Source organism: Gopherus evgoodei, chromosome 1 (assembly GCF_007399415.2).
Source record: "Gopherus evgoodei ecotype Sinaloan lineage chromosome 1, rGopEvg1_v1.p, whole genome shotgun sequence".
NCBI classification, from domain to species: Eukaryota; Metazoa; Chordata; order Testudines; family Testudinidae; genus Gopherus; species Gopherus evgoodei.
The window spans coordinates 202,339,690-202,356,131 of NC_044322.1; the positions used below are offsets into that span (position 1 = coordinate 202,339,690).

At 42.3% G+C, this 16,442-nt stretch overlaps 2 protein-coding genes across 4 annotated transcripts in view; one reads left to right on the forward strand and one right to left on the reverse strand.

The window, feature by feature from the left end:
• The window catches only part of LNP1 (leukemia NUP98 fusion partner 1), a 38,845-nt gene that overhangs the window by 14,066 nt on the left and 8,337 nt on the right, over positions 1 to 16,442 (reverse strand). Inside the window, exon 1 of one of the 3 annotated variants that reach the window (XM_030583003.1) lies at positions 9,850 to 9,999. The exons of the other annotated variants lie outside the window; for them this stretch is intronic. Within the exon in view, the coding sequence (XP_030438863.1) occupies positions 9,850 to 9,999 (150 nt within the window). Of the gene's footprint in view, positions 1 to 9,849; positions 10,000 to 16,442 lie in introns of those variants that run through there. 3 annotated transcript variants of the gene reach the window in all.
• Positions 12,444 to 16,442, forward strand: part of TOMM70 (translocase of outer mitochondrial membrane 70) — a 44,442-nt gene continuing 40,443 nt past the window's right edge. The window contains exon 1 of the mRNA XM_030582961.1: positions 12,444 to 12,756. Coding sequence (XP_030438821.1) covers positions 12,676 to 12,756 — 81 coding nt within the window. The 5' untranslated portion in view covers positions 12,444 to 12,675. The remainder of the gene's footprint in view (positions 12,757 to 16,442) is intronic.

Here is a 16,442-nt window from a genome sequence, read left to right on the forward strand (position 1 = left end):
GTCAACAGTGTCTTTCTGAAGTTGGAGCCAGATCCTCAACTGCTGTAAATCAGAGTAGCTCCATTGATTTCAAGGAAGCTACACCTGACAGCAACAAAAACAATTAAAGGTCTTGCAAACATGACCTACAAGGAAAAAATTGAGTTTGTTTACTCTGGAAAAGACTGAAGGGAGACATAAGAGTCTTCAAATATGTAAAATGTTACAAATTGGAGGAAGATAAATTGTTTTCCTTACTCACTAAGGACAGGACAAGAAGTAACAGGCTTAAATTGGAGCAAGGGAAATTTAGGTTAAAACTTCGTAAGTGTAAGGGTAGTTGAGCACTGGAACAAATTACCTAGGGAGGGTGTGGAATCTCTGTCATGGGAGGTTTTTAAGAAAGTCCTGCCTCACTGCAGGGAACTGGACTAGATGACTAGACTAGATGATCTATCGAGGTCCCTTCCAGTCCTACATTTCTATAATTCTATACCAGCTGAGGATCTGTCCCACAGTCTAGAAATATATTCTAAGAAAAGATGGGAAAGAGCATTAAATATGAGGTATATTTTCTGAATGGGGCTTATGCATTAGCCACAGGCTTAATGCACAGTCTTCCTTTCCCACACAGTGATCCCATGCAGCACCCAGCAGAAGGGGACACCAGTGAGGCTGGAAGCACTGTCTGCCCCAGAGGAGGCATGACTGAGGCTTTGGCCATAGCCTGATTTTCCCACTCCTCTGTGTACTCGTAAGCAGCTGCAGAGCTATGGTCTAGCAAGGACCACTGTGGAGCTCACTCTCCCCTATTCCCCATATACACAAAGGCATTCGGAGCCTGATTTTCTTATACGCTGAGCACCTGCAGCTCCCATTGACTACATCTGGTGTTCTGAGTGTTCTGCACCTCTTAAAATTAGGCCCTACATCTGATGTCTGCTGCCTCTGGCTAATACTACTCCAGTGATTTATCTCCTTCTACTGTCCATAACATGACTCTAGCTCTTGGAGTCATGATGGAACCTATGAGCCTCACTTCTCTGATTTCTTACACCCACCCAGTTTTTGAATTGTGCATTCTGGGTCTGATGCACTAATAATGGTACTGTTATTTGCAAAGGACTTCAGGTCTCTCTTATTAGCAGTAGTAGCACGAAGCTAAACCTACTGGGAGCAGCCACACTGACATCCAATACAAAAATGGTCCCAAATATGAGACCCTGAAAATATCCATAAAACCCACAAATGTTGGTGTGGTCTATCAGAACACAGGAAGAGTCTGTGAAAAGCCAAACTATAATGCCCTGTATCCTAGACAAATAGCACACCTTACTACAGAAAGCCCATTGCACATTATGGCTGTTCTTGGGAGCAGTAACTGTCTGCCTGCAGAAATCAGTGTATCAGCATGACATGAAACAGTTTCAGTGGATTTTTAACAATACAGAGAGTGGGTGGACTTGGCTCAGACTCCAAGGGACTAAAAATAAATAAATAAATAAATAAATAATCTCACTGACATTCACATTTGTGCAGGCCCAGATACTGCCATATTTGCAGCAAGACAGAGCTATGCATTTTTCATCAAGATATGACAGTCCCATATACGTGGATTTTGACTTTTTAATTGGCTGTTTTGATTTACATGCACTGGCAGTAATTATAATCCCATGCTGCAGCCCAGGTGTAATTAGTAAAGTCAGTGTATCAAACTCAAAAGGGCTGAGACCTTAAAAATTGGAGAGTAACAGACCGTGAATCCCAGTGATGATAGAACCTGGTGATATTCTCAACCATGTGTAGTTCTTTCCATAGTTTCACACTGACAAAACACATTTTAGGCTTCAGAGTGATGTTTGGGGTTATTGTGTGTGCTGATCGTGTTGCTGTGCAGGGAAAGTTGTGTAGATTTGTGCAGGTGGCAAATGAGGTATATATGCTGCAGTGAGGGGCTATGTGTGTTTGGGGTTATTGTGTATGCTGGTTGTGTTGTGTGAGTGATTGCATTGATTTGTGTCTGGCAGAAGGTTGTGTGGGGAGATTTGTGTTGGATTGTGCGCATGGCAGTTGGATACAGAGGTGTGGCTTTCAGACCATGTAATCCACCATCTGTGCAGTCTCCCTCATACAACCAATGAAACTGTTGCATGCAAATAAACTGTAGAGGAAGGATGGTGATTGGTTGAGTTACCTCTGATATCACAATGGTCTAAGACTCTTGGCATGTCATAGATTCATGCCTACCTGGAGCTGTACACCACAAGGGTGTAATTTGTTAAGTCAAAATGGCTGAGAACTTGAAAATTTGATGCTAACAGACCATGAATCCTGGTGATGATTGAACCTGGTGATATTGTGAACAAAAATGCTGGTAGCTGCTTCCATCATTTCACACTGACTTGATAGACATAACAGGTTTCAGAGCGACACACAGAGTGACATTCTTGGAATCTTGTTATGTAGATTTTTCTTGTCACTTTATGTCCTGATAATTGTTAACTTGTACATCCCACTTTTGCAGTAGAATTCTGCAAATCTTTACCTTTTCCACACATTTTTACTACAGATGGAACCATCTTGCTCCCAGGGCTGTTCATCTTGTACTGTATTCTCTCAGTTCTCATTTCCAAACATAACTTCCTTCAGTAAGCGCCAGTACAATCACTTTTGAGAAAAGCTGTAATGATTCTGGTCAAACTGTTTTTACTTTGAAGCATAACTGTTTCAAACTGGTCAATACGGCTGTATTTACTGTTAAGTCATATTGTATTATGGTTTAAAAGTACATCAAAGCTATCAATTATGTTTTGGGGGAAAGTAACCATACTATGTTAAACTGAACAAAACTATAGCTTTCAAGTCTATTTCCTGGGTCGATATGTGCATCAATTACTGGAAAAATCTCTTAGAGTCTATTCTTCGGAGATTTGGGCAAAAACAGGAGAACTTTTGAGATCCAGGATTATATTCTATCATTCTTTCTGTGTAGTATTTGAAAATATTCTATTCTAACACATTTTTTAAATTCGCATTCACAGTGTGGAATTATAGAACAAGGTCTGAAGTAAAAGCCAGACTGAAAAGCACATTCTAGACATGACAATTGCTCCAGCTAAGGAACAGGTCTTCCTCAAAAATCCTGAGAGCAAATCACTGAATAAGCCACATTAAAGATCACTGAGTAGGCCTAGGTGCAGATCACTGAGACAAGGCCATATTAAATACCAATCTGTATAATCATATTGCTGTGACTCCAGGGTCAATTGCATCCCAAACAAAGAGAAGACAGATTGACACCAGGCATGGAGGTGGTATGGGGGAAAGAGTACAGATGTAGCAACTAAAGGTCTGACCGCCTATCCATTAGGTGATGCCTCCAGTGAGCTCCAGCCATCACAAGCAGGATTTATGCTGACTGCATAGCTCAGAATATAAAATGTTTTCCCTTTTATAAGCCACAGATTTTTGTTGAAGAAAACTATTCATGCTCTGAAGCATTAAGCTCCCTCAGCTCCCATAGACAGAGTTGCTCTTTCACTGTACCAACGTTACTGTTGATTGTTGGGGCCTACTCAAGAATCACAGTAGATTTGGAGCATGTAGGCCCCAGCACATCAGACATTCAGAATCCAAAACTATCTGTCCATTCCTTTCTTTCCCTTGAAGAACCTCATAACCAAGGATTCTGTGCCTGAAAATGGTTTGAACCTAGAATCAGGTTTGTCTTCTTTAATAGAGTAATGATAGGCAAACCTTCATTCTAACTTGGTTTTGCTTCTCCATAGATCAGTGGTTCTCAGCCTATTTTCCATTATGGGCTGCATATGTAGCTCTCCATGTGTTATGTGGGCCGCATCCACACACTATTTATACTACCTGTGTGGCCCTGAGGATGTCATATGGGCCACAACTATGTGGTGACTGGAGTGCAAGTGGCCCACAGCCTGCAGGCTGAGAACCACTGCCATAGATAGTGTCAGTCTACCCAGCAAACCTGACCTGTAAGAAAATGTTAAATAAACTGGACATGTTTAGTCTTGAGAAAACAAGAACCACCTGATAACATTTTCAAATATGTTAAGGGCTGTTATAAAAAAGATGATGATCCATTGTTCTCTGTGTCCACTGAAGATAGGACAAGAAATAATTGGCTTAATCTGCACCAAGGCAATTTTTGTTAAATACTAGGAAAAAATGTCTAGCTATAATAATAGTTAAGTACTGGAATAATCTTCTAAGGGAGGTTGTGGGTGTCCACCATTGGAGGATTTTAAGAATAGGGTATGATCAGGGATGGTCTAGAATTACTTGGTCCTGCCTTGGTGCAGGGATGTGGAGTTGTCATAAATATAACAGGAGGGGTAACGACCTTTCTGTATACAGTACTATAAAATCCCTCCTGGCCAGAGGCACAAAATCCTTTTACCTGTAAAGGGGTAAGATGCTCAGGTGACCTAGTTGGCACCTGACCAAAAGGACCAATAAGGGAACAAGATACTTTCAAATCTGGGGAGGGGGAAAAGGCTTTGTTTTGTCTGTTCTTGGTCTGTCTGTTCTGTGTGCTTGCCGGAGACAGCTCAAGAAAGCAAGCAATCCAACTCAATTAGAATTAGTAAGTAATAATAAGTGAATGTGTTAGCTTACTTTTATTTTGGCTTGTGACTTTCCTTGTCTAAAGGGAAGTTTATCCCTGGATTTGTAACTTTAAGGTTTTGCCTAGAGGGGAGATCCTCTGTGTTCTTGAGTCTTTTGTTATTCTGTAAAGTACTTACCATCTCGATTTTACAGAGGTGATTCTTTTACCCTTTCTTTAATTAAAATTCTTCTTTTAAGAACCTGATTGTTTTTTCATCATTTTAAGATCCAAGGGTTTGGGTCTGTGTTCACCTGTACCAATTTGTGAGGATATTATTCTCAAGCCTCCCCAGGAAAGGGGATGTAGGAGCTTGGGGGGATATTTGGGGAAGGAAGGGCTCCAAATGGCTCTCCCTAAATGTTTGTTTAAATCATTTGGTGGTGGCAGTGTTACCTAATCCAAGGTACAAGGAAGGATTTGTGCCTTGGGGAGTTTTTAACCTAAGCTGGCAGAAAAAAGCTTAAGGGGTCTTTCATGCAGGTCCCCACATCTGTATCCTAGAGTTCAGAGTGGGGAGGGAACCCTGACAGGAGTGGATGACCTCTTGAAGTCCTTTTCAGCCCTACATTTCTGTGATTTCTACCGTTACATTTATGTTGCTTGCTTATCAAATTCATCACTGAGAGTAACAATGTCTATTGGAAAGTGGAGATGTTTAGATAGAAATAAACTCTCTTTCCTATTCTGCCTTCCACCTAACTCAGTTTTCCACTCAGAGAACCTGAGGAGATAAAGTTTTATAATTTTCAAATGCTCAGAACAGGGAACATGTTTCATTTGTGTTTGGCACTGAGGGGACTAATTCTCTTTGCATATGTGACACACATGCATAAAATGCTTTGGCAAAAAGAATTTGGCCTGAGCTGGATTATATTTAATGATGGATGATAAATGATGGCAAAATGTATAAAAAAAGATCGCAGCTGTTGATTTCAGGAACTTCAGCAAGGCATTATAAGTCACAGTATGTAAAGTTTGCAGTGGTCACTGAGTTAAGCAAAGGATTTGAAACAGATCTCTAGAATTTCCAATGTCAGTTCTCATGTATACCACTGTCTCATGTGTACAGGCAAGAGTATGCCATGGTATCCAACTAAGATTTTTTGAGAAGGAGTGGCAGCATAGATTTTAGTCAGATAGTAATGTCTAATAGTTAGAGCAGGGCGTGGGAGCCAGGATTCCTGAGTTCTGTTCCCAGATCTGCTAATAATCCACTGAGTGACACCGAATACTTAAGCCCTATGTGCTCATAAGAACATAAGAATGGCCATACTGGGTCAGACCAAAGGTCCATCTAGCCTTGTATCCTGTCTTCCAACAGTGGCCAATGCCAGGTGCCCCAGAGGGAATGAACAGAACAGGTAATCATCAAGTGATCCATCCCCTGTTGCCCATTCCCAGCTTCTGGCATACAGAGGCTAGGGACACCATCCTGACCATCCTGGCTAATAGCCATTGATGGAGCTATCTGTCATGAATTTATCTAGATCTTTTTTGAACCCTATTATAGTCTTGGCCTTCACAGCATCCTCTGGCAAGGAGTTCCGCAGTTTAACTGTGTGCTGTGTGAAAAAATACTTCTTTTTGCTTGTTTTAAATCTGCTGCCTATTAATTTCATTTGGTGACCCCTAGTTCTTGTGCCATGAGGTGTAAATAACACTTCCTATTACTTTCTCCACACCAGTCATTTTATAGATCTCTATCATATCCCTGCTTAGTCGTCTCTTATCCAAGCTGAAAAGTCCCAGTCTTATTAATCTCTCCTCATACAGAAACTGTTCCATACTCCTAATAATTTTTGTTGCCTTTTTCTGGAACTTTTCCAATTCCAATATATCTTTTTTGAGATGTGGCAGTCACATCTGCAGTGCAATATTCAAGACCCCATCATTTTATAAGTATAGTTGGGATTATGTTTTCCAATGTGCATTACTTTGCATTTATCAACATTGAATTTCATCTGCCATTTTGTTGCCCAGTAACCCAGTTTTGAGAGATCTTTTTGTAGCTCTTTGCAGTCTGCCTGGGACTTAACTATCTTGAGTAGTTTTGTATCATCCGCAAATTTTGCCACCGCACTGTTTAGCCCTTTTTCCAGATCATTTATGAATATATTGAATAGACTGGTCTCAGTACAGACCCCTGGGGGACATCACTATTTATCTCTCTCCATTCTGAAAACTGACCATTTATTCCTACCCTTTGTTTCCTATCTTTTAACCAGTTACCAATCCATGAGAGGAACTTCCCTCTTATCCCATGCCTCAACTTCCTCACTGCAAAATGGGAATGATAATACATCAGAGACATGTTGTGAGGTTCATCTCATTAATGTCTATAAATTATACTAGGATCCTGAAATTAAAAGTGAAAATTATTATTAATTTTCTTATAGCAGTTAGCAAGGGAGTTGTTTTACAAATCTCTGTCCATACATGGCTAGACCTAGATATATTGTATTGCCAATTGCATAAGTGACCATGCGCACGTAACAGCAGGTCTGCCATGGGAGATTATGGCACACGGTGAATGCATGAAATGACTAACGGAGAGGATTCTAAGAAACCACAAGTGCCACTGTTTGGATCATTTTTAGAAACAGCTCAGAGGCTTCATTTTTCAACCCAGTTCATTGCAAATTGGTCAGGTTTCTAGGTCAGAAATTTCTGGTCTCAAATTATGTGTGTGTATATATATATACATTGTCCTGAGACTGAGAAACAAAACAGGTGAAATGTATCCCTGGTGTAACTCCACAGAAGTAAAATGAATTTGTCCAAGGACACTAATAAAAGTGGCTACTCCTAGTCCCATTGAAGTTAACAGCAAAACTCTCATTGATTAGTTACAGTGGCCTCTGGGGAAAACCCCAGTCTTCCCTCTCTTTACTGCAAAAGCACAGAGATTTAGAAAATACTCCAGGCACCTCTGATTCAGGAAACCATCTCTATTCAGCAAAGTACTTAAGGACATGTTTAACTCTAAGTATGATGTGTGACTCCTATGCCCAAATAAATTTGTTAGTCTCTAAGGTGCCGTAAGGACTCCTCATTGTTTTTGCTGATACAGACCAACATAGCTAGCACTCTGAAACCTGTTCTGAGAAAGACATTACCCATAGTCAGCAAAACTGATTAACTTTTTTTATGTACTAGGAAAGGGTGTGTTAAACCTATGGCTCTATAAATACATTCTGGGTCACACCCTAAGGTGAAGAAGTCACTCAGCATAGATCCATCCCAGGATCTGGCCCAAGAATGAACTTAACTGGACAGTTCAAAACCAGTGAATCTGGGTTGCAGCTTCAACCTGTCTCCTGAACTTGACTAAAGTACCAAGGTAGAATGTTTTTAAAAAAGAAACCTATTCTAACAATGAAAAAACCCACAGCATAATATATGTCAGAGAAAAGGAACCAAGGGTTCAGCATGGGTAGATTAAATATGGTCTCCACAAGGAGTAAATGCAGAAAATTTCTTGCAAAAATAGCTGGATCTCCACAATACAATAGCAAGCTTAGTTATATATAGCATCTATCATTACAATGATTCATAGATTTTAAGACCAGAAGGTACTATTATGATCATCTAGTCTGACCTCAAGGAGAAGTTATGCATGTGGTGCCAAGGACAGCCTGCTCAGATTTGTCTGATTCAGAATAGTTACAGAATTAGACCCTGATCCTGCAAAGACATAGGCACCTATATCACTTTACATATGAGAGTAGTCTCTTTGAATTCAATGAGACTGTTAATATGTGCAAAGTTACTCCGGTGCTTAAGGCTTTGCAGGATCAGGGCCTTAAATTGAGAACACATTTTACATAATTATACTACAGATTTGTGTACCACATAATTATGCTGACTCACCCTTATAAAAAGGTGCGTCAGCCTCCACTAGCGATACTACAGTGGTTTAGGAGATTACTGTCTTCTTTTTTTTTTTTTTTTTCTAAACACAATTCTGCAAGACTCCCATTGAAGTCAGTAGGAGTTTTGCCCAAGCAAGGAGCGCAGGTTTGGTCCCTACAAGAAAAAGAACGTGAGATGGCTAAGCAAAAGCAGTGAAGTAGGGAGTCCGGAACAGAAATGTTTCTGGAATACTCCTTCCACGTGGGCTTAATCCTTGGCTGCGTTCCTGTCATGCATTTTCTAACAATTAGTCATTTTATTTCTACATAAAAAGTTACATTAAAAATAACTCTTCAACAACAAAGGATCTATACAATAGCTCACTCACCGAAGCTGGAGCAGAATCTGAGATAACCTAAAAACAACAAGGAATCCTTGTGGCACCTTAGAGACTTCAACAAGAAACTGCAGAACTGGAATTAATTTGAAAACTTGACACTATCAAATTAGGCCTGAATAAAGACTGGGAGTGGCTGGGTCATTACAAAAAGTAATTTTCCCTCTGCTGATACTCACCCCTTCTTGTCAACTGTTGGGAATGGGCGACATCCAATCTGATTGAATTGGGTGCGTTAGCACTACACAAAGTAATTTTTCCTCTGCTGATATTCACCCCTTTTTGTCAACTGTTGGGAACAGGCCACTTCCACGTTGATTGAATTGGCCTCGTTAGCACTGACCCCCCACTTGGTAAGGCAACTCCCATCTTTTCATGTGCTGTAATATATATACCTCCATGCATCTGATGAAGTGGGTTTTAGCCCATGAAAATTTAAGTCCAAATAAATTTGTTAGTCTCTGAGGTGTCACAAGGACTCCTCGTTGTTTTTGCTGATACAGACTAACACCGCTACTCCTCTGAAACCTGAGATAACCAAATCCTTCCTTCCAGAACCAAACCTGTCAGGGAATAACCCTAAACCCCTCTCACTCTCCCTTCATCATCTTTTACAGAACTCATCCTCATTCAATAAATAATTAAAGCACATCCATTCCCTTACGCTGTGAGCACAGCCCATATACACCTCCTGACTTCCCGTATGGCTTAAACTCTTAAGGAGAGAAAACATTTTGCTCATCCAGTTGAGATACCTTAATTATTTTTCTGGCATGGAACTAACTTTCTTTTTTTCATTATAAAAGTTCCAGGAGCCTGATGCTGAGAGATATTGACCACTCACACCTCCCAATGTAGCCAACAGGAATTGCATTTACTCAGTAATGTGTATCACACTCATCACCACAGTATCTCAAGATCAGACCCTTGATGAAGCAATTATCCCCACCCTCCCCCCAACACACACACACACACTTCTTACTGGAAGGGAGGCTCTCCTTTCACTCAAGGCTTGTGTCTGGCGTTTCCTGTAGCTTCTACCCTCTTTCTCATTCTCATCAATCAAGCTGTGACCCCAGAAACTGCTCATCCATTTTGCAAAGGAAATGTCATCATCCTCTTCATATTCCATGTACAGACACTCCAAACTGGGGGGAGCACCCAACAAGACAGGACAGATGTACGTTAAAGCAGACTGTCAAGCAGATAGTCCTACAGTGATCTGTCAACAAGAGGCAAAAGGGGCTGTAGTTTCAAACATTCCCTGCCAAATTAACCAAAAAAAAACAAAAAACAATCCAACCCAATGCAGCCCTAGGCACTGCTTATATATAAGCCAATCCTTAGTAATCTATTTTAAATGAGGTTTCTTTTAATCTTTCCATTACAGAGATGCCCAATGTCACACAGCCTGGAAGGAGGCAAGGAAAATGTGTGTCCTAATTCATATTCATTGCTGCTGAGTGCATCAACTGTCAATAACAATGGAGAGTTGCCCACAAAAACATGCCTGGAAGGTGCACACTCTGATATGAAACAGGCTTGTAATTTAGAGAAGGAGAATGGATATATTGACAGTGGTCAGAAACTGGCACAGCTGTTTACTGAGGCTTAACTGACTTTATGAAATAACTTTTGGCTCTGTTCTTCCAGCTGGTATTAAAAAATATGCCCTGCCTGGCAGGAAGCAGGGCTCTCCTGAGAAATCTTTTTATCATCTCTTGTGGGTGAGCAACGTCAGACAACATGGAGTGACATTGGTTCACAGAATCTTAGCATCTAAGGCCAGATCACTTGTCTTTCACCAAGGTCACTTCATCTCCCACAATCAGGGCTAGACTGGGCCTAGCACAGCTCCAGTGCACAAAGAAATGAAGGGCAAGGGCACAAAAAGCATAAAGCTGAGGAGAAGGATAGCTCAGTGGTTTGAGCATTAGCCTGCTAAACCCAGGGTTGTGAGTTCTCCCCTTGAGGGAGTCACTTAGGGATCTGGGGCAAAATCAGCACTCAGTGCTGTTAGTGAAGGCAGGGGGCTGGACTTGATGACCTTTCAGGGTCCCTTCCAGTTCTATGGTACATCTCCATATATATATATTATATTATAACCTGCCCACTTGAGCCCGGGGCCAAGCACAGTCCTGATGTTCATTGCACACCTAGCAAGCAGGGACTAAGCCTACTGAGCACAAACAGTAGCCCTGCATCTTCCATTCTAAATGGCTCCTGCTCAAGTGGTGCAAGGACCATGTGTGGTCCTTCTGCTCTGGGGTGAGTTTCTCCTTCTATGAAGAGATCAGCCCAAAACCAGAGTCTCACTCTACCTTGGAGTGTAGCAAGCTGTCTTCAACTACTGACTACCAGTCACTGGCGGACATGTTTGCTGTAGGCAAATCTGCCATGGGATGCTGTTGTCCTAGAGGAATAAAGGAATTGCAAGGAGCTCTGAGGCAACAGCACTGTCTGAAGGCCAAAACTGCCTCCCCACATAGGGCAGAACAATTGCTGGGCCCTGTGGGCAGGATTCTGTGTTGGCCTGGGCCTTGTGTAGTCATTTACAGCAGTTCAAACTGAGCACAAGGTGGGTTTAAAACACAAGCTACCATTCTGATTTGGTAGCATTTTATACTCCCTTTGCACTGTGTAAAAGGCTGCACAAGATGCAGGACAATGGAGAATCAGGCCCTAGAGACTCCCTGTGGAATTGTCCAATGGGAATTAGGGGCAGAGACTGCTGTGGGACTCTGAGTCAGAGTGGCTAGATGGTCCACTGCTTAGGGCATTAGCCTAGGACTTGGGAGACCTAGATTTGATTCACTGTTCCATCACAGACATCTGGTGTGACCTTGCACAAGTTACTCATCCTGTCTGTGTCTCATTTCCCTGTATGTACAAGGGGGATAATTGCACTTCCCTACCTCACGGGAGTGTTGTGAGGATGAATACATTAAAGAGGTGCTCAGATACTTTGGTGATGGGGGCCTTAAATAGAAAGACAAGGCACTGTATTTTGAGATACAATTTGAAGGAACAGAGGAGTTAATGTATATGCAACATCTGTGCCTTTCCACCTACATGTGGGTTATAGATTACACTGGTTCATTGCGTGGATGCAAAGCCTTCCAAAGGCATCACAAGTGTGAGTGATGGCAACCAAGAGCTGGCTGCGGTGCCTTTTGGCCTATTATTGATGGGGCCTATGGGTTACTGGAAAATAAATATCAAACTACCTCAAACCTCCTGAATTGGACTTTTAGTGTGAGTCGTTCAAACTCAAGAGCTATATACCATTAGAGTATTTATTCGCCTACTTGGATCTCCCAGCAGACATGTCAAGTCTCATTCATTAGCATGCTATCTCAATCTCACATCCATCCCTAAGCTTATCTCACTCATTTTGAGTAAATATATAAAGATTTAAAATATTTTTACTCAGGCACTGAAAGAGACAACAATACATCCGGGGCCTCAGGCACAGAGTTTAGTGCTTGGAAAGCCGCTTTCCAAGCTTGTGTACTGTGGTAACCATGGAGACTACTGGCCTTTGTTCTACCGGAGAGGAGGCTATACAGAGAGGTGGCAGGGTTGTGTGTGTGAATACTTGACAGTCAAAAAAATATGAGTTCACTCAAAAAACAAGCAGAACTTAATCGAAAGTTTTCAGGTTCTCAAAATACAGTTCAAAATTTAAACCACACTGGACGAATTCATGGCCCTTCATTGTCCTAGTTCTTTTTAAATGTGCGCTGTGTCACCCCAGAGCTGTCCTGTGGCCATCAAGGAGAAAAAGATGTAACTCATCAGCTGGAAAATGAAATACGCAAATAGCAGAGCAATGTCTCCACAACCACAAATTCCTTTTGTACCTGTGGCGAATCCCCTCATTGTAAAAGTAAGTCAAATATGTTGAATAATTATGGTTTGCTGTTATTAATTATTTCAATTTATTATTAATTATTGTTCTTGTTATTATTAATCATAATAATCCTCTTCAGGGCACTTGGGTTCCCCAGAAGTAATTTGCTTGCTGATGGGGCGGGGGCTGGTGGTAGTACAGTAGTTTATTCCTAGTACTTTGTCAGAAACTCTGTTTGCAATGTTCTTTCAGAAAGATTTGATTGTTTTTATGAATTAATTTTTATTGAGTCCAAGATTTTTGGTTTTCTGTACAGTTTTCAATGTGTTCTGATGAGGGTTAAATATTCATTAATTCATTGAGCCACTGCCTTGATCCAAGGCAACAGGATTATTAAAATACTGTATGTTACACAGACACAAACTTGCAATCTTTATATCACATAAAAAGTCCACTCACTATGTGTATCATATTATTAACATATATGCTTGTGAAAATCTGGTTATACTGTTTAGATGTATTTTGTCTATTAATTTCCCATTTTTTTAATTTAACTTTGGTAAAATATTCAATTATTTTTTTATTACACCTTGTTTATGTACGAAATAGAAATGTTTTTTCCCGAGGTGATGTGCAAAAATGAAAGTTACAACTCTGTTTGCGCAGCACAATATTCCTTTCGCAACTGCAGCCAACCTGAGCCCCCTGTTTAAAGATATCTTCTCTGACAGTCAGATTGCCCAATATTATGCATCTGTAAGACCAGAGTCAACATGTATGTTGAATGGTGCCATTACTCCCTATTTCCAAGTGTCTTGTGAGGCAAATAAAGACTGAAGCCTTTTCTCTTTCTGTTGATGGCTCTAATATGACACAAGCTTAGAAAAAATGAATCCACTGACAGAGATCCAGAAATACCTTGTGACAACACAGTTACTTGACTTACACGTCACTACTGGCCTTCATACAGTCACTGCAAAAGAAATCTTTTCCAAAATTGATGGGAGAATGACATTGCATGAGATACCATGGGATAACTGTGTTGAGTTTTCTGTAGGCAATGCCAGTGTAAACCTGGGTATGAATAATTCAGTTAAGACACTGCTTCAAAGTAAGAACGCATGTGTGTATTTCATGGGATGTCCATGCCACATCATACACCATAACGCTGTGCTGGTGCTACACAGTTTTCTAAAGTGTTAGAATTTGATGTTAAAGATGTATGTATTGATTGCTACTATTCCTTTGACAAAAGAACAAAATGAAAGTCATTCTTGGAGGAGTTCTGTCACTTCTGTGATGTTGAAAACAGTGTCTGAAGCATGTTCAGAGTCAATGGCTTAACCTGGACTTAGCTAGTAACGGATGGTTACAGCAGTATGCAGCTCTTAAAAGCTACTTTTTGTCTGTTGATGATAGCTGTGCAAGGTTCAAGAGATTTAAGTTTTGCTTTCAGGCAGGGGCAGCGAGTTATATGGGCTCGTAATGCCTGGGCTCCAGCAAATTCAGGGCCTGGGGGGCCTGGCTCCACCAATGTTCAGGGCCAGGTCTCTCCCGCGAGCCTCCCCCAGAGCGCCCCCATCCCCACATGCCATACCCGCGCACCTCCCCTGAGTGTCCATGCCTGCCCTGGGCAGCAAGCGGCTGCACCCTGCAGCTCTGCGCTGTGCTCCCTCACCAGCTGCTGCTGGCTACAAGGGAGCGGTGCTAGGGACAGACTGAGACAGCTGCTGCGCCTGTGGAGGGAGGAAGGGAGTAGGCGCATGGCAGCCACCCTCCTGGCAGGCAACTCCGAGTCAACTCTGAGGTGCAGGGAGGGGAGGGCCTTTTCCTGGCTAGACCTCCTGAGCAACAGCCTGGGCATGGCGGGGGGGCAGGGAGCTTGGGTGAGTGTCGTGCCAGGAGGGCCGGGGGAGCTCACTGCTGACAGTGGGGAGAGGGCTGGGGGGAGTCTTCCTCTCTGGCCCCAGCCCCGGGCAGCCTGTCTACTGCATCCGAAACTCCTCATCCCCAGCCCAGCCCCAGGCCCCACACTCCCTCCCACACTGCAACCCCATGTCCCAACCCAGAGCCCACACCCAGCACCCAATCCCCTTCCCAGAGCCCGCACCTATCCCGCATCCAAACTCCCTCCCAAAACCCACACCCCCATTCCCTCCCGCACCCAAACTCCCTGACCCAGCCCAGAGCCTGCATCTAGCACCCAAACTCCCTCCCAGAGCCCGCATCCAGCACCCCAAACCGCCTCTTGCACCCCAACCCCCTGCTCCAGCCCAGAGCCTGCACCCAGCACCCAAACTCTGTCCCAGAGCCTGCATTCCTCCTGCACCCAAACTTCCTCCCAGAGCCTGCACCCCCTCCCACACCAAAACTCGCTCCCAGAGCCTTAGGCAGGTGTGTGTGTGGAAGCAGGACTTGGACCCATTCTGGGCACTGTGACGGGTTCGGTCACAGAGACCCCCTTGGGACTGTCACCTGACATGGAATTACCTTTGAGCCCGTTTTCCTTGCTAGCTTGGGACTCCATAACCCTGCCTTGTTGAGCCAGACATGCTAGCCTGCTGCAACGCAGACCCAGGTCTGGTCCACGCCCCCAAAGCTGCAGACTTTAACCAAAAAACTGCTCAACCTGTCACCTATCTGCAGCACTCAGACACCCAGCTCCAAATGGGGTCCAAACTCCAAATAAATCCGTTTTACTCTGTATAAAGCTTATACAGAGTAAACTCATAAATTGTCCACCCTCTATAACACTGATAGAAAGATATGCACAGCTGTTTGCTCCCCAGGTATTAATCACTTACTCTGGGTTTAATAATAAACAAAAGTGATTTTATTAAGTATAAAAAGTAGGATTTAAGTGATTTCAAGTAAGACAGAAAAAAGTAATTCACCAAGCAAAATAAAGGAAAAACACGCAAGACTAAGCCCAATACATTAAGAAACTGTTTACAGGTAAAATCTCCCCCTCAGAGATATTCCAATAAGCTTCTTTCACAGACTAGACTCCTTCCTAGTCTGAAACCAATTCTTTCCCCTGGTACAGTCATTGTTAGTTCCAGCTCAGGTGATAACTAGGGGATTTCTCATGACTGGCAGCCTCCTTTGTTCTTTTCCACACCTTTTTATATCTTTGGCACAAGGCAGGAATCTTTTGTCTCTCTCTGGGTCCCCACCCCTCTTTCTAAATGGAAAAGCACCTGTTTTAAGATGGATTCCAGTATAATGTGGCATGGTTACGTGTCCTATGAGACCCCAGCCTCCATTCTTCCAGGGCTGGCCTACACGTCCCCAGGAAGGTTTGTAAGTAAACAGAGCCATTCACAACCAATTGTCCTAGTCAATAGGAGCCATCAAGATTCCAAGCCACCATTAATGGTCCACACTTCGCATAATTACAATAGGACTTCAGAGTAGTACTTCATATTTCTAGCTTCAAATACAAGAATGATACATTCATACAAATAGGTTGAACACACTCAGTAGATTATAAGCTTTGTAATGATACCTTACAAAGACCTTTTGCATAAAGCATATTCCAATTACATTATATTCACAGTCATAAGAATATTTCCATAAACATATGGAGTGCAACATCACAGGCACCACCAAAAATTATACAAACCTGCCATCCCTGCTTTCAGGTATCCTATGACAGAGATTTATTTGTTGTTTTCCCAGGGTTCTACCGTCCTCCAAGTGTTTAGCACCACTAACAAGTT